At 40.9% G+C, this 21,542-nt stretch overlaps 1 protein-coding gene across 1 annotated transcript in view; it reads left to right on the top strand.

The window, feature by feature from the left end:
• The first annotated feature begins 575 nt into the window (after positions 1-575).
• The window catches only part of LOC129666343 (disintegrin and metalloproteinase domain-containing protein 18-like), a 57,020-nt gene continuing 36,053 nt past the window's right edge, over positions 576-21,542 (top strand). Inside the window, exons 1-7 of the mRNA XM_055593400.1 lie at positions 576-627; positions 1,200-1,276; positions 7,693-7,748; positions 10,149-10,227; positions 10,703-10,779; positions 15,355-15,523; positions 19,769-19,834. Coding sequence (XP_055449375.1) covers positions 576-627; positions 1,200-1,276; positions 7,693-7,748; positions 10,149-10,227; positions 10,703-10,779; positions 15,355-15,523; positions 19,769-19,834 — 576 coding nt within the window. The remainder of the gene's footprint in view (positions 628-1,199; positions 1,277-7,692; positions 7,749-10,148; positions 10,228-10,702; positions 10,780-15,354; positions 15,524-19,768; positions 19,835-21,542) is intronic.

The following is a 21,542-nucleotide window of genomic DNA, read 5'->3' on the forward strand; positions in this document are numbered from 1 at the left end:
ATTTTCTTGACTGATGATTGGCGGGTGGGCCCACTTCACTGTGAGCATTGCCGCCTCTGGGCAAGGAGTTCTGAACTGTGTAAGCAAACAAGTGGAACAATTCATGGAAAGCCAGCCAGGTAGCAGCGCTCCTCCACTGTCTCTGCTTCAGTTCCTGCCTCCAGGTTCCTGCCTCGAATTTCTGCTTTGACTTCCCTGGGTGATGGACTCTAAAAGATGAGATAAACCCTTTCTTCTTCACGTTGCTTTTGGAAATGGTACTTCATTACAGCAACTCATAAGTGATATTCCCAGTTTACTTTTCATATTCTGTCGCAATAAAAATGCCAGGAAACGGTGAAGCGGAGAGGAAAAAAAAAAAAAAATAACCAAGCAAGACAAGCCGTGATTGCTTGTAGTTTTATGGCCCCCAGAGCAAGGGCCTGCGTCAGAAGCTGGTGCTAGTTCGCTGCCAGGCGGAGCCCCTGAGCTAGCCTCTGGCTAGCCCTAGGTGGGCGGCCTCCCACGCTGCCCACGTGCCCCACGGCTGCCAACGGTCTTGAGCTCGGGTGTGCTTTCTGCACTCAGCCCCAGTCATGCCTCTGCTCTTCCTGCTTGCCGAGTTTGCCATGCTATTAGCCCGCCTCGGTAAGGCCCTGCGAGCACCCCACTCCTTCCCTTCTGCTTTTCCGCAGCCGAGAGAGGATAGCACCCTGGTCTCGGATGCCTAGTGATGCCCGTCCTCCATCTTGCCCCCCTCCAGCCCCAACCCCAGTCCGGAGTAGGTGAACCCAGGGTAATCACGGTGGCATCTGCGCTGTCTTTGGGCCTGGACAAAGAGCAGGAAAACGATTAGTCTTCTGAGGTCCGGGCATCCTGGGAAGAGGGGTGCAGGTGCTGGCTACCGCCGCCCTCTGGTTGCTCCCCGCAGCCCTGAGGAGGAATGGGACAGCTTGCCGGGTTGAACAGCTTGTCCTTTGTATTTCCAATGGCTCCTTACATTTTTGTCGAAAATTGTGCCTCTAACTTTTTGTCGAAAGTTGCACCTCTAGGAAGCGAGTGGGTTTATTACAAGTAAGTGTGCCAAGCACATCAGGGTCCCCAGGGAACTCAGCAATGCTGGCTGGAACTGGACTATCGAGGATTCAGGAAGTAAACCGAAGCAAACAAAATAAAAAAAAAAAAAACCCCAAACAACAAATTATACATTCTTGCTGCAGATTCGGAAGGAATATACCTGCACATCACAGTGCCTCGGAGGACAGAGCCGCGCAAGGGCGGAGATTCAGAAGGGAAGGTTAGTTTTCCAGAGCTGGTTCCCGCTCACTGCGCACCGCTGAGGGCGAACGAACGTTTGCTGACCCGGACTGTGGTCACTTGCATAGAACAGCCTTTTACTTCTTTCTCTGAGCCTCCCGCCCCACTGTTGTTTCCCGTGCCAGCTCCCTTTCCCCATCTGTTTCAAAAGTCTTTTTTTTTTTTTTTTTGTTCTCAGATTTCAAGAAACATTGAACATTTCCCAGAAGTCATTTTAGTAGGAAAATAAAATCAATATAGAAAAGATTAATGTAAAATGTACATGACAATGACCCAGAGTGCAAATTAAAAGCTTTTTTTTAGTAGAGAAACTGGTTTTTAGGAAAATTTAGAACATGTAAAATGAGACAAATGTCATCATAAGCTGAGTTCCATTAAAGAAAGGACTATAATGCATGTGTATGCATGCATACATACATATACGGATATACAAATACGTTGGGACACAGTTTGCCTGCCTAGTTCTAGATAATGAAGGTTCTAACAGTCAACGTGTAGGCAGGAAATACTTTTTCTCACTGAGAACCTGGAGGGTTCAATACTTGAGTACTCACTAGCCTTCCAGAGAGCACTGGTTCAATCACAAGCACCCACGTGGCAGTTTACAACTGTCTGCGGCTCCGGTTGCATGGTGTCTGATATACCTCCTCCCAGCCTTCCCAGGCACTGAACGTTCTCCTGCACAGACACATGCAGGCAAAACGCCCACAAACACTAAATAAATAAATAAATAAATAAATAAATAAATAAATAAATAAATAAATAAAATCATTTAAAATTTAGTTAGCATCCTGTCTGTCTGTCTCTCTCCATCTCTGTCTGTCTTTGTCTCTCTCTGTCTCTGTCTCTCTCTCTGCATGTGTGTGTGTGAGTGTGTGCGTGTGTGCCTGTATGTGTGTGTATCTGTTTGGATGCATACGTGCCAGGGTCCACGTGTGAAGGTTAGAGAATAATCCTGCCATGCCAGTCCTCAGGACAGAGCTTGAACTGTCAGGCTTGGAGGCAGGCTCCTTCACCCACTAAGCTATCTCAACAGCCCTTATATGCGAGTCTTGAAGTTGTCTTTACCATGATAGAATCTACTTTTGGAAATGACTTTTAAAGCTCTCTTGAAGTATTCTTGATAGTAAAAGTGCACACAGTGAACGAACATTTTGATGAGTTTTGGCATAGGCACACATCTGTGATGCCATTAGGACGATCGGTGCACTAAAGAGACTTAACACTATCTAAACTCTCCTTATGGGCTTTGGTGCTTTTATTTGTGGCAAGAACATGAACAAATGATCTACCTTCTTTAACAAATATTCACATGCGGTGTGTACATTGGTTCTCTAGAGCTGACTCATATTGAATATGTTAAAGCCACAACGCCACAATTCTCTATTTTTCCCACTCTCTAGACCTTGACAACTGGCAGTCTATTCTTGTCTATTCTGTGGACTTTTGGTTGTTAAGGCCAATCTCGCGTTGATCATTCCATAACTGATGTTTTACTTAATATTGCAATCTCTGGCCTCATCCAAACAAATGTGTAAGGATTGCCTCCTGTGAAAGCTGAAGAGTCGACCATTGTGGGGTGCGTGTGTACGCGGATAGAGGATTGTGTTAAATGATAACCAAAAACCTCAATCCTATTTACAATGTAGACACACACTGCCATCACCTTTTCTTTGCCTGTGCAACCATCAATACACATTTTATTCTTCATATTTTAGCAACTTTGAATCACTTGTAATGGATATTGAACAGTAGGTAAGCTCACAGAGACCTGACTTTCCTTCTTTTAGAAACGTAGTGATGTGTTGAATTGAGGGACTATGTGATAATTCTGAGTATTTTTTGAGGAGTCTCTACACTGTTTCCCATAGTGGATGTACCATTATCATTCCCACTGCTGGTGTATAAGGAGTCTAATTTCATTACATCCTCACCAACACGTCTTATCTTTTGTCTTTTTGGTAATAATAGCTATTTCAAGAGACAAACATAATGACTCATTATGGTTTTGATCTTTTACCATAAACAATGATGCTAAATATTTGTTTATATTGAGTATTTTCATTCTTTGTGTGCATATACAATATTTCCAGTGCCATTTATTGGAAAGTCTGTCCCTTTTCCAATGAATTTTCTTTTTTTTAATTTAATTTAATTTTATTAATTACACTTTATTCACTTTGTATTCCCCCATAAGCCCCTCCCTCTTCCCCTCCCAGTCCCACCCTCCCTCTCGTTTCTGCATGCATGCCCCTCCCCAAGTCCACTGATAGGGGAGGTCCTCCTCTCCTTCCTTCTGATCTTAGTCTATCAGATCACATCAGGAGTGGCTGCATTGTCATCTTCTGTGGCCTGGTAAGGCTGCTCCCCCCTCAGGGGGAGGTGATCAAAGAGCAGGCCAATCAGATTAAGTCAGAGGCAGTCCCTCTTCCCATTACTATGTAACCCACTTGGACACTGAACTGCCATGGGCTACATCTGTGCAGGGGTTCCAGGTTATCTCCATGCCTGGTACTTGGTTGGAGTATGAGTCTCTGGGAAGACCCCTGTGTTCAAATTTTCTGGTTCTGTTGCTCTCCTTGTGGGGTTCCTGTCCTCTCCAGATCTTACTATTTCCCACTTCTTGAATTTTCTTAGTGCTTTTGTGGGAAAAAAAAAAATCAATGTTGTAAATGTAAGTTTACATCTGAATTTTCTATGCTATTCTGTTGGCCTTCATGTCTGCTTTTTTCTTTCAACATCATGCTGTTTTGATTACTACAGTTGTTTTTTTTTTTTTTGTATATTTTGAAGTCAGTTTTGATGCTTTCTTCTTTGTTCTTTTTCTTTAAGATTGATTGGACTCTTCAAAATTATTTTAGGTTGCATGTTTATTTTAGAGGATTTCCCTCCCTAATTTTGTGAGAGACATCATTGACATTTAGAAAAGAACTTGTATTGAGTATAAAGATTATTTTTCACGGACTAGACTACCTTTCATACACAAAGTTTCATTTTATATGTAAAAATTAAATTTATAAACAAGTTAAATGTGACATAAGTTGAAAAGTACAGATTTTTCCTATGATATTATCAAAACAACAACAACAATAATAATAATATAAAAAACTTTAGAGGCTTTAAGAATCACCAAAACAAAATGATGCTTTTTGTACAGTTAGGATAGCACTCAGTGTTGTTAAGCATTTAAAAATTTATCATCAATCTTTTAAGATCATGTGTTCAATCACAATATTTAAGGATTATAAGACAGTTTCAAAAGTTGATAATTTATTTTTTTTTTGCAATTTTTAATTAATTTTATTTTCAAGTTCATTGATGTTTTGCCTACATTCATGTCTGTATGAGGGTGTCAGAAATCCTGAAACCAGAGTTACAGACAGCTGTGAGCAACCATGTGGGTGCTGGGAATTAAACCCAGGTCCTCTGGAAGGGCAGTCAGTGTTCTTAACTACTGAGTCATCTCTCCAGCGCTGGTGGTCAGTATCTTGAATTTTAATTTCAAGCTTAGGTTCCTCTTGGACATCTGAATTATCTCAGTTCACCCCGAGAGTTAATATTTCCAGTTACACGCTTCCCACATTTTTTTCTTTTAAACAACGTTTTTATTAGTTCCTTGAGAATTTCTTACATAATCCACCCCCAACTCAACCCTCCCTTAACCATCCTTTCCACTTTCTCATTCCTTCCCAGCCAACGTTGAAGTTTCTTCGTTATTTTTTTCCTCTCCCTATTGAATCCAGTTTGTGTTGCCCAGGTAGTCTTGGTGGTTGGGGCCTACCCTACTGTATGTCCACCTATCAGAGGGTCACATCATTAAAATAAATTGTCTCTTCCTCTCCTAGCAGCTACCAAATGCCAGTGGTCAGCTAGCGGCAAGATTTCATGGCTAGTTTCCTCCGATATTCTGGGGTTTTCTCTCTGTGTGTCTTTCTCTCTCTGTCTCTCTGTGGCTCTTTCTCTCTCTCAGTCTCTCTCTTGACTGAAGTGCAGGCAGTCTTATGCATATTGTTACAGTAGCTGTGAGCTCCATTTGCAACTTCTCTATGGGTCTAGAAAACACTGGTTCCTTGATGTTATTCACCCCCGTGGCTCTTGCCTACTTTCAGCCCCTCTTTCCCAGATATCCCTGCACCTTGTCAGAGGGATGTGATATGTGATAGAAGGCTGAGTACTTTGAAGTGTCTTCTTCTCTGCATATTGATCAGTTGAGGGTGTCTGTGTTAATTGTCACCCACTGCCAGGAGAAGCTCCTCTGATGAGGATTGAGAGGTGCTCTGGTTTAGGGATAGGAATCATCTTAACACTATGTTCATTTAGCATAATACTGCTTCTTCTGAGTGTGGGATGCCTTGCCATTTCTTTGTCATCTTCAAATATTTTATCAAAGTTTTATAGCTTTCACTCTTTCAACACACTGGTTACATATTTCTGGAATATTTTTTTTGTAGATATCATAAATGGGATTGCTTCTTTGATTTCCATTTAAGATAAACATCCCATGCTTTAGATTTTTTCTGTTGGTTTCTGTATTCTTAAAAAAAAAAGTTTAAATTCATGTATTTCTTCTACCAGAATTTTTAATTGAACTTTTTACTGCTATTGGTATATATGATATCATCTGCAATTAGTAAGTACTTATCTTCTATTCTAATTTTGATGGTCTGTATTTTTTCACACACACACACAGAGAGAGAGAGAGAGAGAGAGAGACAAACCTGGTGACCACTTCTCATTTTAGTCTTTGTGGTTTTGCCTTTTCTAGAATGTGTTCCAAACACAGTGACAATGTATCTAGATTGTGTATAAATTTTTTTTTCACTTACTAATATGTGTTTAATATTCTATCCTGCCCTTCAATGGCATGAGTGCTCCTTTCTTTCTCTTGCTAGGTAAAGTGGCATTATTTAGATGGGCCACTATTTGCTAATCAGTTGATTTTCTGAAATGCTCTCTGGTTGCTTCTAGCTTTTGGTGATTCTATTTTTTTTTTTTTTTTGGTGATTCTAAATGTAACAGCAAGCAACGTTCCTGAGCTGGTACAAATTGTTCATTCTTATATAAAAACAGCCAATGTAGTGATTGCCAAATCCTATGGTAAGGATATGTTTAGTTTTATGAGAAATTGCCAAACTTCGGTGAGCTGGTGATAATTTTTTTTTATGAAAGTATTGTTTCTATTTAAGAGACTAGAACTTTTGCTAGACATCAAATCTGAGTTAATCCCCTGTGAGGCTCTTTTAAATAAACCTGTAGAACATCCCACATTCCTTCCTCATGTTGTGTTTTCTGTGTTGTTGAATAAATGCTGTTTCTAGCATTAATGGCTGATATCTGCTGTATAAGGTCACCTTTGTCTTATTTGCTTTTTTCCCAAGATAATTATCAAAACACACATTTGTACAAAAGCATTCTTCTCTGGGACAGGAACATGATACTTTTACAGAACACTCGCACACCTAAGGCTAAGGAAACACTGCAGAGCGGGCAGAGATTCTAAGAGCCGGAGGATCAGAGGCTTAAGGGACTCTTGAGTGAATCGCTATTAAATTTACATTAAATGATGAATTGTTAACTCAGTTTTGACTTCGAGCAAAAGCTCCAGTCTCTTTCAACGTAAGAAATATTTTCATAAAATTATCACTGCAATCTTGTTTCTTCACTCTAGCATCGCGTTGGATCTGATGTAGCGCTTTGCAGGGGTCATATGGGGGCGCTGAGCAGCTTGGTCTACATCCGGGTCTTCTTGAACTTCCTGGTGTCTCCTACAAAGTTCGCAGGTCCTGTTAGTTCAGCTTAGAATGAAACGTGGAGAGGCTTGGCGTCAGTCTGCACTGGATGTAAACACGAGCTCCAAGGTCACTCAGGCTTTGGGTAACATGGACCAGGAGGGTGAAAGCCTTTGTCACGCAGTTCCTGATACTGGGAAGCCCCAACCCTGGGGCTGTAATATCCCTCATGCCTTCCTGTCTGTGTAGGCTTCTTTTCCCTTGTAGTTTTACATGTTGAGAGTTGATAATATGTGTAATATAATATGTATGTATTTATAAGTTGTTTATTTGTTCTTTATATTTGGTACGTAACACAAGCCGTCAATGATGCCTTATTTTTTTATTAGAAATTTATGTCTTCCTATACAAAAGAAATTGATGGAATATTAATAATGCTAAAATTATATTTTTCAAAATATATTTCTTTTAAACATTCTCAGCTACACACCAAATCACACTCTTCTGAAATCAATCAACTCTAAAATCTTACTAATTAACACAATAGACTCTAAAGAATATTTTATTTTTAACGTACTGAGGTATTTTTAATTAGCAAGTGAAAAATACTGTCTTACATTGCACACATCTGCTTTACTAAAATATCTATCAACTTGCTTTATTTTAGGTGACTTACATCATTACAGTTGATGGGAAACCCTACTCTCTGCATCTCAGGAACTAGTAAGACTTACTTTCTCTTTTGGCAAAAGGAAAAAAAAAGGGCAATGCTTGGTTTTTACTCTTTTAAAGTTTCTATGCAGTATTTAAATTTAGTAGTGCAGTAGAATAATGGTCAGTCAACTTTTCAATTTAGGACCCATTAGATCCATAGTATTGGGTCCATGAGGCTTTTGTATTTAATTTTTTAGAGTTATATATATATATATAATATTTATTTATTTTACATATGAGTGCTCTATCTGCATGTATACCTGTATGCCAGGAGAGGGCATCAGAGCCCAGTATAGATTGTGGTGAGCCACCATGTGGTTGCTGGGAATTGAACTCAGGACTTCTGAAAGAGCAGACAGTACTCTTAACCACCGAGCCATCTCTCCAGCCCCCAGATTTATATTTTTTTAATTGAGAAATAAATAACATACTTGGAAATCTTCAATTATGTGTTCTCTTGTACCCAAGCATGGTAAGTTGCATGGATTTCTGAAATCAAATACACAGTAATCAAGTGGCTACTGTTGGGAAATTCAAGTACTGTCAGCTTTTGGTGTACTAATTATTTATGTGATTTTAGACAACCTTTGTTAGGGTGTTTGACATATGAAAGTCTCCATTGTCAGCTTTGGTAACCTCAGTGCAGTGCAGAAATGGTTCTTTCCTTATGTAACAGGTCTCCTGTAATTTTGGTTAGTCTCTTCCCACCCACAGTTCAAAGCAGCAGCCAGTCTTTCTACATCTTCATTACATTTTCGCAGCATTTCTTCTGGGAAGGATCGGACAGTCTCTCCAGAGCCTCAAGGATCAACAAAGATGGGCGGCAATCCTTGCTCATCTTCCTTTCGCCTTGCTGTTGAGCACGGCTGCAGAGGTTATCTTCAGACATAGTGTCTGCTAACCTCACACTGGCCTTTCCTTCTACAGTGTGGCCCACTGAAAGTGATTGGAAATTTTTATAAATTATCACTGGCCTTCAGACTTTTTAAATGCTGTGGTTGTGTTTCAGTCTTCATTTAGTCGTCCTTTCTCTACCAACTGATGACATTTGGCATAACTGGTCAATGTCTTTTTTTTTTTTCACAAAATGTTTTCTCCATTGGATTACAGGATACCATCCTGCCCTGGCCCTGATCTGACTCTTACCAGTATTCCTACCGTTGTCTTTCTGCCTGCATTACTCCTTCACAAATTCTGCTTCATCTTTCTGATCTGAGACTACGAAATGAACCTTATTTGTAGTGCGTATTCAATCAGTTTGTGTTTCGGTTCAGTCTTGTGCCTATAAGTGTATTCACTGTTGGCTGCTTGTAATTTGTATCTATACATTATTCCATTGCAATGGATGCCACACCCATTCACTACTTATTTCATAATCAAAGGTTTGCTACAGTTCCTGTTAGCAACTTGCTAAAAGTGAACTTTAATGCTCTTCCCAAGTCCTCAGTTTTTATTACCTGCTTAGTAAATGGCAAGCCATTCTTTTATTGTTGTTGTTAAAAAGCAAAAGGGAAAATGAAAAAGTTAGTACACTCCTTGGACTCATCTTTAGCACTTTTTTAAATTTTTCCTTCTCCCAGGTCCAGGGAGTTATTCTCTCCTATGTGTTTACTCTTCAAGCGTATACATAATTGGTGGAACATGGCTTCCATCATGACCCCATCATGGATGGCCTGGATGGCAGTGTTGGTCTTCTACCTGGCCTTAGCTTCTGTGTATTTGCCCTGCAGATTGCTGTCAACATAGAATTGGACTCTCTTAAAATGTTGGTCTGCTACTCTCTTCATCTGCCCCAACCCTCCAAAGTTTTCACCATCTGTGACACTATCTCACTGTCTTTCTTGTCGCTCCACACTTTGTTCCAGACACAGTATCCATTGCTGGTTCTTCATATATGTAAACACGTTTTTGGATCAAGTCCCTCTCATTTTATCCCAGCTCTGTCTGAGAGTCCATATGCCTTGTTCTTTGTGTCTAGTAGTCATCTATCTCACGAGCCTTGTCCCGTCATCCTGTATACTCTGTGTCCACGCTACAACACCCAGGCCTTGTTCCTTGTCATTTAACAGTAGGTGGCTCTGTCTGACCAGAGGCTGTATACTGTCTTCCTTCAGTGCTCTATTCTAGGACCCCGAAGAAGCCCCATCCTGTGGCAGACATAGTAGCGGGTATTCGTTCAGTGAAGCCATCCCTGACAGTGCTGTCCTAGGGTCTGTCCAGGTGTTGAGTTTTCATGATTCTGCCCATCTACCAGTTTTTAGAAAAACAGTATCAAGAATGATAACACGCTAAAATTGTTATGATTAAATCCTGTTATTATATGAAACAATTGCACTTAACATTATTTTTACTAGTGTGTATATTCGAGTTAAACTATGTCTTAAATTGTATTTATTGATTTCCTTCTAGCTCATTCATATCCCCGAATTTTCTGGTTTATACACGTAATGAAACTGGAATTTTGTATTCTGACTCTTCACGCTTTATGGTAAGAATCAGATGTCTTAGATATTTGTTGTCTTATGTTTTGCTGTTGAAAGGGATGCACAGTATAATTAGAATACTTTAAGTCTGTGGTTGCTGAGGCTGAACTCAGGACTTTGCATGTACCAGGAGAACCCTCCCATGGTGCTACGTCCCAAGCTCCATGTTGACACTAATTCAAATGTTTTCCTCCTTGGAACTCTAACCAACTGTCATATGGATAATTGTTATACATGGAAATGCCATGGGAAAGGAGTAGAAAAATGGAGAAAACACACATGTGCCAGGTAAAGAGTGCCCCAAATCTTATTTCCCGAGACTTTGCATTACTGTTTCTACACAATTCATGATTTAATATTATCAAATCTATTACTATCATAAATTCTGAAATATTTGGCAGCACATTTTGTTGTTGTTGTTGTTGTTCTTAAAAAAAAGAAAAGAGAATTTGGTGTTTACCTGTGTGACTTGTTTTTTAGACACACTGCCATTACCGAGGATATGTTGAGGAATCTCCAAATTCCACTGTGACCCTCAACACCTGCTCTGGTCTCAGGTAACAACATCCCAGAGAATCTTTATATGTAAATGCAGTGGGAGATGCCTTAAACCACAGCAAGTGGACATAGATCCAGAGAAGCTACAATGAAACTCTGAAAGTTAGTTTTCCAGTGGCCTTCCATTCATCCCAACATCTGAACCTAGGTTGTCACTCGGATTAACCCAGCTAAGGGCATCCTGAGCAGAAGTGTTTCCCGGATGCTGGGTTGGATGGGATGGTCTGAGAAATGAGAACTCTAGAGCACTTTAAAAGCTGGAGGTTTACTTTCTGTTGTTATCTAAATGATGGGGAAATGGTCTTCATTGGTTATTTAACTCTAGTAGACCCACACAATACAGTATGAGTTTAGTGCCGAGCATGAGACAGCTAATAAAGAAGACTCCTCGGCGATCAAGTGGTTTCACAGAAATGAGTGAATTTGACATTTCTGTGGGAAATGCAAAGAGGTCGTCAAAGGAAGATGACTCAGAAATAGAGAAGGGAGGCTCTGCGTTCTCTCATGTCAGTGCTTTCAAGATGTCTATTATGAATTCTGCTTTTTTCTTAATGTCACCTTGTAACTACCAGAACATTCTTCTTAGAATTCTCATCAACTTCTAGGTCTTTGTCTTCCTTAATGTATTGTATTTATTGTATCTGTGGACACGAACTAACTTATGCGTCAGTTGACCTCACCGTGGCATTTCGACACAACTATGCAGCATGGCTTCAACTCCCTGCTCTTACACCCTTTCCTCTTCCCTATGGCTACTTCCCTTGTAGCCTTTCCATTAATTTCAGTAGCCCTCAAAAATTGTTTTCTAACCCACACTGCAAAAAGAAAACAAGATACTTGTCTTTCTGCATCTGCCACAGATGTTATATCATTTAACTCCATCATCTTCCTGTATTTGGCATGAGTTTTTGTGGCCAGACGGTACTCAGCTCTGTATATAGCTCGTATTTCCTTCGTGCAGTCACCTGTTAGGGACAGGTAGGTAGGCTTCATATTTTGGCTACTGTGAGTACTGTTGCCATAAACACAGCACTAGGACCCTTTTAGGTCCCCTGACTCTGTTTCTCTCTGTGTTTCGTGGTTCTGCTCCGACACACCATCCATGAGCTTGTGCGCGGGAAGCCTGGTCCCAGGTGGTGTCACAATAAAAAGATGATTGCTGATGGGTTGATCCATGATGAGTTCACGGTGGAAGGGGCTATGAGGTGAAGGGGCTTAGGCAGAGGACAGAGGTCACTGGAGTGTTATCTCTGAGGTGTCTGTCTTGTTTCCCTCCCTCTTTGGTTTCTGCCCAATGTGAAGTGAAGAGCTGTTCTTTTATGTGTCTTGAACCACGAGGCTCTGCCTGTCCACAGGCTCAGAAAAAAGGCCAAGAGCTCACGAGCTGGAGTCCCCAAAACCATGAGGAAGATATAAATCCTTCCTGTCCAAGGTTTCTCGGGTGCTCTGTCACGCTGGTGGAAAGCTGCCGAGCACCGTGCGTGCCCAGGAGTGAAGGAGCCGGCTGCTTCCCGCCAGCACTGTGTGGAGCTCCTTTTCCCTCGTCACGGCTGGCGTTTGCTATTTTGGATTTCAGGGGTGATAGCCATCCCTACTGGCACCAGGAGAAATCTCAGTGCCATTCTCCCCTTTCTTTCTTCCAGTGTTTGGGCATCTCTCCAAGGACTTGGGCCGGGCATGCAAGTGCTCTACCCCATGCTAACCTACCCTGTAGTTTTGATCTGTATTATCTGTAGTTTTGATTTGATGTAGTGTTGATTTGTATTTGTCTGATGGGAAATGAGCTTGAACATTTTCCATGTATTTACTGACCACTTGAACACATTTTGGGAAGTGACTTTTATGTCTTTTTTTTTCCATTTATTGACTTGATTACTGTTTTTTTCTTAATTTTTGTGGTTATGCACATATATATATATATTTTTTTTTCTAGGTACTTGTCCAGTGGGACAGATGAATGGTTGACAGTATGACATTTCATTGTTTCATTGATTGTTTCCTTTGCAGGCACTTTTAGTTTGGTTATCTCTTACTTATTAAGACCCCTATTTTTGTTTGCTTATTTTCTAAGCAAAGCACTTGCCAATGCCTGTTCTTGTCAATGGCTAATATAAACGAAGTTTTTCCTGTATATTTTCTTCTAGTACTTTCAATGTTTCCTATCTTATACTAAATTCTCCGGTCAATTTTTGGTTGAATCCTATATAATATAAGAGAGGGATCTATGTTAGTTTTCTACTTGTGAATATCTAATTTTCCCAACAGCATTCACACAGATTTTTCTCCAGTGTAAGATATTGTTCTGTTTGTCAAAAATCAGTTGACTGTAGATATGTGGTCTCATTTCTGTGTTCTCTACCTACCCCATTGGTCTATGCTTTTGTTTCATGTCAGTAACAGGCCATTTTGTTACAACAAGCATAACTGTAGTGTAACTTGAAATTCAGTATTTTGATGCTTTAAAACTTCTGGATTTGCCCAGAATTACTTGAATGATCAGGGTCGTTTGTCCTTCCACACAAACCTTGGGATTTCCCCCACCCCCGAATTTAGATTTTTTAAAATCAGGATTGCAGCAAACTTGTATATTTCCTTGGATATCATGGCTGTTTTGTGCCAGAATCTCTCCTCTCTGTGACCATCTCTTATGTTTGAGCTTCACCCAGTCACTGTGTCGAGGTCTCCCCAGGAATCTCAAATTGTGTCTTTTCATGTTTCCTAGCCAAGACAGTAGTTTGGGTCCCCAACAATAATGCCTTTTCTAGGTAGTTCCTGGTTACAGACCTCAGTGGTGCTACGGGACAGAATAGATTTGTTGTCAGAAGGAGTCAATCCTGTCAGACCGTATTTCATATAGGGTATACAACTCTTAAGAAACAAGAAAGCGGATATGGGGTAAGATGATCAATCCTCACTTAGAAAGACAAATGGGATATGCATTGGCTGTATGACAGGAGTCTACCGCAGAAGGCATCTGAAAGACTCTACCTAGCAGTGTTTCAAAGCAGACACTAAGACTCATAACCAAACCTTCGGCAGAGTGCAGGGAATCATATGAAAGAAGGGGGGAGTTAGTATGACGTGGAAAGGATAGGAGTTCCACAAGGACCAAATATATCTGGGCACAGGGGTCTTTTCTGAGACTGACACTCCACCAAGGACCATGTATGGATATAACCTAGAACCTCTGCTCGGATGTAGCCTGTGGTAGCTCAATAACTAATTGGTTTCCCATAGTAAGGGGAACAGGGACTATTTCTGACAGGAACTCAATGGTAGACTCTTTGACCTCCCCATCCCCCAAGGAAGGAGCAGCCCTTCTAGGCCACAGAGGAAGACTTTGCAGCCAGTTCTGAAGATACCTGATAAAACAGGGTCAGATGAAAGGGGAGGAGGTCCTCCCCAATCAGTAGACTAGGAAAAGGGCAGGAAGGAGATGAGGGAGGGAGCCTGGGATTGGGAGGGAATAAAGGGAACGGGATACAGCTGGGTTACAGAGTTGATAAAATGTAACTAATAATAAAAAAAATTAAATTAAACTAAAAATATATATAAAATGTAAACCACTTCTGTTGTATAATATATAACTTTATTATTTATAATACATATTATATTACACAGAAAAAAAAAAGAACGGGGGCTTCTCGTAGCAGCTCAGTATCCAAATGGGTTCCCTAGTAATGGGAACAGGGACTGTCTCTGACATGAACTCAGTGGCTGGCTCTTTGATGACCTCCCCCTGGGGGGGGGGGGGAGAGGAAGCAGCCTTACCAGGCTACAGAGGAGGACAATGCAGCCAGTCCTGATGAGACCTGATAGGCTAGGGTCAGATGGAAGGGGAGGAGGACCTCCCCTATCAGTGGACTCAGAAGGGGGCAGGGAGGAGATGAGGGATGGAGGGAGCTACAGCTTAGATATAAAGTGAATAAACTGTAATTAATAAAACAATAAATAGATTTTAAAAAAGAATGGGGGCTTCTCCTGCGTTGGGCCTGCTGGTCTGTTGTTAGCATCGTGGTGGTGGTGAGTGTGGACTATGTCTTAGCTTGGACTCTCTGCATCTGGGCTCCGCCCACGCTGGGGAGTCAAGCTTGAAGTTGCCAACAATTCTGTACTTCGCTGCAAGTTGCCTTTTCTGACTCCATACTCCTCTAGTCCTCTCTCCTCTCACTAGAACACAACTTGTCTTGTGTTGTTCAGATGCCTCTTCTGTCCCTGAGACATACGTGGTGGACTTGAATTTTGTCTTCCTTCCCCGGGACCCCAGCAGATCTTGAATTGTAGTACTGTCTTTTAAAAGGAGGGCAGTGCTGGCGAGGGCAGTGTGCTCGTGCTACCTCAGCTCGGTAGCCAAGGAGGATCCAAAGTTGGAAATCACCCCGTGCTATACCTCAAAATGAAGACCAGTGCTAGCAGCTATTTTTTTTTTTTTTAATAGTGGTGCCCACAACAGCAATCAGGGAAACATGCTTAAAGTCATTTGCTTCACTGTGGTTTATTTCTCACGTCTTAGATGACAGCTTTGGGCGGGGCGGTATGCACGGTTTGGATAGTAATTGCCTTTCTGAATTCAGGGGGTTCCTGCAGTTGGAAAATATCAGCTATGGAATTGAATCACTGGAGTCTTCAGCAAGATTTGAGCACATAGTTTATCAAGTGAAAAACGACAATCCAGTGTCAGCAGAAAACTACAGCCGTATCTGGCAAACAGGACAGCCCAATAAAGATCATTTCGACGCACAGGTAACCGTAAGGGTTCTAGTGGTAAGGAACACTGAGGAGTCGCTCCCATTGTTTGTCAGTCGTGAAGGGAGACTAATCGGCTGATGAGTGGAGATACTACATTTCATAGCCTTTGATTCTATGCCTTGCAATAAAGCATTCAAATGCCACATAACCCGGAAGTGTACTTATCGTTACACTTCAAGTTGATTGCCTTATGTTGTACTTGTAACATTTTTATGTTGGCACTTTTCAATAACAAAGATTCCCTTTGTTATTGAACCAGGCAGGAAGAGTAGCCATCATTTCCAGGGGCCTTCTGAAAGTGCTTTCAATGTTTCATATGCAGCCTCGTATGCTAATGGAATGTATTTTCTGAGATATGCAATCATTTCTATATTGCTGAAGATAGAGAGAAATACCACCAAGCTCTAGCATCAATTACACTATGATTTTAAAAGGATTCACTAATAAACTTACTGAGAAAATACCAAGTTTCATAGAAATGAGGAATTCAGTTGAGGGGCATTGTTCATCACTCAAACATGGAAGATGGCTACAGACTGAGCAGTTTCCCCTGGACAATATAGAAAGATAAAGAGAACATGTACACACACACACACACACACACACACACACATACACACACACACACTCATTGTACACACATACACTAAATCTTCTTTGAAACTTGTTCATTAGGGCCAGTTGCCAATTAAAAGTCCCTTCCACTCTTCAGCAGAAACACACCGAATGGCCTCCAGAGAATGGAGGGTCCACCCGCTCCGGGGAAGCACTAGTCTTTGGTATTATATGACACTGTTTGGAGATTCGAACTCCAGGTCGGAAATCAAGGGCGCATCAAAGTCTGGATACCACCAAAGTCCAGTTTAGTGAACCAGTGTTTTATTGGGCTTAACCTACAGGACTCTGGGTGAGGGGTTGCTTACAGGAACAGAAATGACTCTGTTACAGGAACAGCTGCATCGCCTTGAAAAAAAAAAAAAAAGCACCAAACATGAATGGTCAGTGGCTCACAAACCTGGAATCTGGAGGGTGGGGCTCCTCCAAGCCGCTCTACAGGTCAGAGGGTGCCTCTTCTGGGCAGCCTGTAGTCTGAGGCAACTCCAGGCCGCTCACATCTGTGGCAATGCTGCGTTAACAGCAGAGAGTAGGCCTGAATTGTTCTGAGGAAGTCAGGCCTCTGCCTGTTCTCATCAGAGTGACAGGGTCTGATCTAAGAGGCAGCCCTGAACGAAGGCGCCCTCTATACACGGAACAGCACAGCAAGCAGATGCAGTAATGAAAAGGAGCGAGAAACTTGTTTCCTTAACTAATCTTTTACAGAGGTCTCAGGAGAGAGACAACCGTTTTTCTGGCCTTATTGATTCAGAACAACATACAAAGCCACAATGAGATATTAACAGAATGCTTCCAACAAACGGGGTGTGGGGTGCTGCCATTGCTTTCAGTGCTGCACTGTTCCACCAGGTGGTCTTCAAACACACATACATTGCTAAGTTTAGGCCAAAAAAAAAAGAGCCACAAAGGAAAAATAGGGAGCAAGGTACATTGACACATCCAAGGCAGAGTAATAGGAATTAAAATGGTTTTCTCGGCACTCCATTAATTCTGAACAGGTTCAACATACTATATATAAGCAGAATGAGTACATAGTTTTAAATGACCTTAAAGTATTTGGGTACCCGTTTGCTTTTAAAGGCAAATTTTAAACAACTTCTCAGAAAGACTGTTCCCATGCAGGCTGGTCACTGGCTCTTTTAGGCAACTTGGCTGGACTAAGTATGTCTCTTAGCTGACGTTATGGCTTGTATGCTTTGGGGAAGTAAAGTCTTAGTGGATCAGGCCAGTTTGAAAGACTTTCTAAAGCATTTCCCCCATTAATATATGTATTTATTTACTTTACATACTTCCTGATTACAGCCCCCCTCTCCTCCCAGTTTCACCCTCACACCCCCTTCCCCATTGCCCCTCTCCTCTTCCGCAGAGTAAGGGAGGCCCCTCATGGGTACCAGCCTGCCCTGGTACATCAAGTCACAGCAGGACTAAGCACATCCTCCCACTGAGGCCGGACAAGACAGCTCAGCCAGGGGAAAGGGATCCAAAGGCAGGCAACAGAGTCAGAGACGGGCTTCTATTCCAATTGTTAGGGGACCCCCATGGAGGACAAGCTGCTATGGTCTACGTCCAGCCCGTGCATGCTCTTTGGTTGGTGGCTCAGTTGGTGAGCTCCCATGGGTCCAAGTTGGTTGGACTCTGTTGGTCTTCTGGTTGTGCCCTTGACCCTCTGGCTACCTTAATCCTTCCCCCCCACTCTTCCACAAACTTACTGAGCTCTGCCTCTTGTTTGGCTGTCGGTCTCTGCATCTAGTTTCCATCAGTTGCTGGATGAAGCCTCACAGAAGACAGTTACGCTAGGATCTTGTCTGCAAGCCTAGCAGAGTGTCGTTAATAGTGTCAAGGGTGCCAGGCAAGGTGGTGCACACCTGTAATCCCAGCACTCAGGGAGGCAGAGACGGGTGGAGCTCTGTGAGTCCAAGGCCAGCTTCTTCTACAAAGCAAGTTCAGGACAGTCAAGGCTACACAGGAAAAAACAAGGGTCAAGCATTGCTCTCTCCCATGGGGTGGGTCTCAAGTTGGGCATTATTGGTTGATGCTTGTAGATCTTGTAGCAGGACAAATTTTGGGTCAAAGTCTCAGGCAGGGTCACCTCCATAAATTCCCAGGAACCTCTCCCTTCCCAGAGATGCCCCCCGCCAGTTTCCATTCTACTTCCTGAATTTAACCAGCTTCTCTGTAGAATGGATTGTTTCACCTCCTTTTATTTCAAAAGTGGGGTACTGCATCCAGTATTTGAAAAGGAACCCAAGTAATCCACCATATTACTGGTGTAGAAGAAAACTCACATTTTATCCATTGTGTAGTAAAAGAAGAGAACAAAATACTCATTTGATGCAACCTTGTAATAGACTGAAAGTTTGTGCTTGATAAATAATATTCATAAAAATCTAATCAGATATGATACTCAATGACAAAGCTCTGATTGCTTTCTTGTAAAAATCTGATAAACTCAAGAATGTCTCCCTTCATCACCCTAACCCATCACAGTACTGGATTCCTTGGTGGATTATGTGATGCTCTTGTATCCAATGATGGAAATTCACACTTAGCAAATATTAGAATGATATATAAAAATCCACTACACTCCTATAAACACCAGGTAAGGGTAGACACACCGTACACACAAACCACAAGTACTGATTTAATAAATAATATATAACTAAGTAAAAGGAGGAAATACTGTTTATGGGACTGTAAGATTTGGCATAGAAAGGACTACATTTTTTTTTCTGAAAGTGACATATGAATTTCACATAATGGAATAAAAACCCAGCAATAAGTAGATACATAAGTACTGTATATCAATATAAGATAGCATGTTTTTACATGATCTATATTGGAAATAAAATGTGCCTCAGACAAAAATCTCACACCATAAAGAATCATAACTATCTCATTATTGAAAATAAAAACACTTGAAAATGATTTAGGACCTCAGGCACAGCCCATAGGAGAAAGAAAAGACCAGCTGGCCTCTCTTAAAATCCAAGTGTTTTAATCTGCAGAAGACCATGTGGCAATAATGAACACATAAGCTCCACATGGGGAGAATGTGATGAAGACCAATTCTCAGCTGCTAACTTTCCTGTGGACTTTTAATTTTTTATGTATTTAGCTCATTCTCTCCCTCCCTATGCTCTCTCCAATTCTTCCTGTACTCCTTTCCATTCCTCAAATTCATGATTCTTATTCTTTAATTGTAACTGTTTTACACACACACACACACACACACACACACACACACACACACACACAGAGAGAGAGAGAGAGAGAGAGAGAGAGAGAGAGAGAGAGAGAACTGGAGGGAGGGAGAGAGAGAGACTTTTATAAACACAGCCCACTGAAATCATTCAGCGTTGCACATAGGTGTTTTGAGCAGCCCTCTTGGCATTTGCTAACCTAACCAGAAGCTCATATCACCCACCAGCACCTAAATTTCTCCTTCTAAGGGTGAAGCCCTCACAGGGAATATCTCATGTTTTGAAGTGAAAGTAATGTTTTTTATATTTGAGTCTTGATGATGGTTTTATGTATGTCTTTCCTGATTTCTTTGCATGTTAACTTTTGCTTTTAGGAAGCTCAGTACACAGTGACAATTAGTATATATTTTTTATTGTTTTCCAGGATAAAAATTATTCACAACTAATACCTCAAAGTCTAAAATTGCACATTATAGTGGAAAAATCTTTGGTAAGTCAGTCTCCATTCTTGCCTCCTTCCTGTCTCCTTCTATTTCATTTCCTTCTTTTCTCAACTGTGCTATCCCCTCTTCTATTTCCCTTTCTTTTCTGTTCAGCTCCTCATTCGCTCCCCCTGTCCTCCTCCATTTCTTCCTTAATAGAGACAGAAATGATTTGTTTTCTCTGACTTAACTTTTGACTTAGCAGGTGTGTGTGTGCTTCGCCACCTTCTATAATCCTTATTCACTCAGTGTTGCCTGCTTTATAGAATTAAATTTTTGAAAAGGCAACTGAACAGTAAGAAAGTTATACTGTGATACAGTGTACATTAATGTAAAGTAAAATAGTATAATGTACTGTACTGTACTGAACTCAACTCTACTGAACTTACTGCCTTCTCTACTGACTCTCTAAAGACTGACTGACCTCAACTTAGCTGCCCTTCTCTGCACTCCCAATCTCCTCTCTTTCTTGTTCTGTTCTTGTTAGAGTTGGGCGTATCCTGTTCCGTTAAATCTTCCTCTGATTCATCATGTCGTCTGCCCATCAATTAGAAGTCACTTTCAAACATGGATGCTTCCTTTTACAACTTAACTTTACCTTCATTGTTTAAGATTAAATGTGTGTACCCAAGGGCATTCCAGCCCCAGGGATTAAAGCTGTGTCATTCCAGCTGGATCATGCAGACCTAGAAGATTTTTGGATGTGATCAGAGCAGCCATGTTGCTGGATTACAATTCCTCTACACATATGTATACCAGTCCTGGTGCTCTTTACATTTTTATTTTGTTAATTAATGTTGTAATTTTATGAATATCATGAACATGGAACACAGATCACATACTATATTAGTATCTATATTCTTTTGCACAGCATGGTGTTTTTGAAGATTAATTTACAGTTTTTATCTTATACTAATGTGAAGAATGCTAAAGCTGGAAGCTATAAAGAATAAAGTTGCTATCAATATCTTTGCCCATAAAATTTTGTAGACAATTTCTTTTGAGAATCTACCTACAAGTGGAATTGTTATACAATTTCCAGCTATAGAGGCCCATTCAGTGTGGGATGGAATCTGCAGAGCTATGTCAGTGCCTCTTGTTTTATCCTTTTTTTGCTTGAGAGTCTGAGAAGTTACACTGAGTCCATTTCAAATGCCGGTGTGCCCTTGTGTCTTTGTTTTTGTTTTTTGTTTGTTCAAGATGGGATTTCTTTGTGTAGCCCTGGCTGTCCTGGAACTCATTCTGTAGACCAGGCTGGTCTGGAACTCACAGAGATCCTCCTGCCTCTGCCTCTCAAGTGCTGGGATTAAAGGCATATACCACCACCACTAGGCTTTGTTGTTGTTTTTAATGAAAATTACAAATTTATTTTTGTATTATATAATTACAATTTATGATGCAATTATGTTTAATATAAATTATATATGATTACATTATAATTACTATAAAATTATAATTCTAATAATAAAATAAAACTTTCATAACAGCTGAGAGGTGGTGGCACACCTTTAATCCTAGCACTTGGGAGGCAGAGGCAGGCAGATCTCTGAGTTTGAGGCCAACCTGCTCTACAAAGCAAGTTTTAGGACAGCCAGGATTACACAAAGAGAAATCCTGTCTCAAAACAAAACAACAACAACAACCAAAATAATAAAATAAAATAAAATAAAATAAAATAAAATAAAATAAAATAAAATAAAATAAAATAAAATAAAA

Source organism: Psammomys obesus, unplaced genomic scaffold (genome assembly GCF_907164565.1).
Source record: "Psammomys obesus unplaced genomic scaffold, mPsaObe1.curated_primary_1811, whole genome shotgun sequence".
NCBI lineage: Eukaryota > Metazoa > Chordata > Mammalia > Rodentia > Muridae > Psammomys > Psammomys obesus.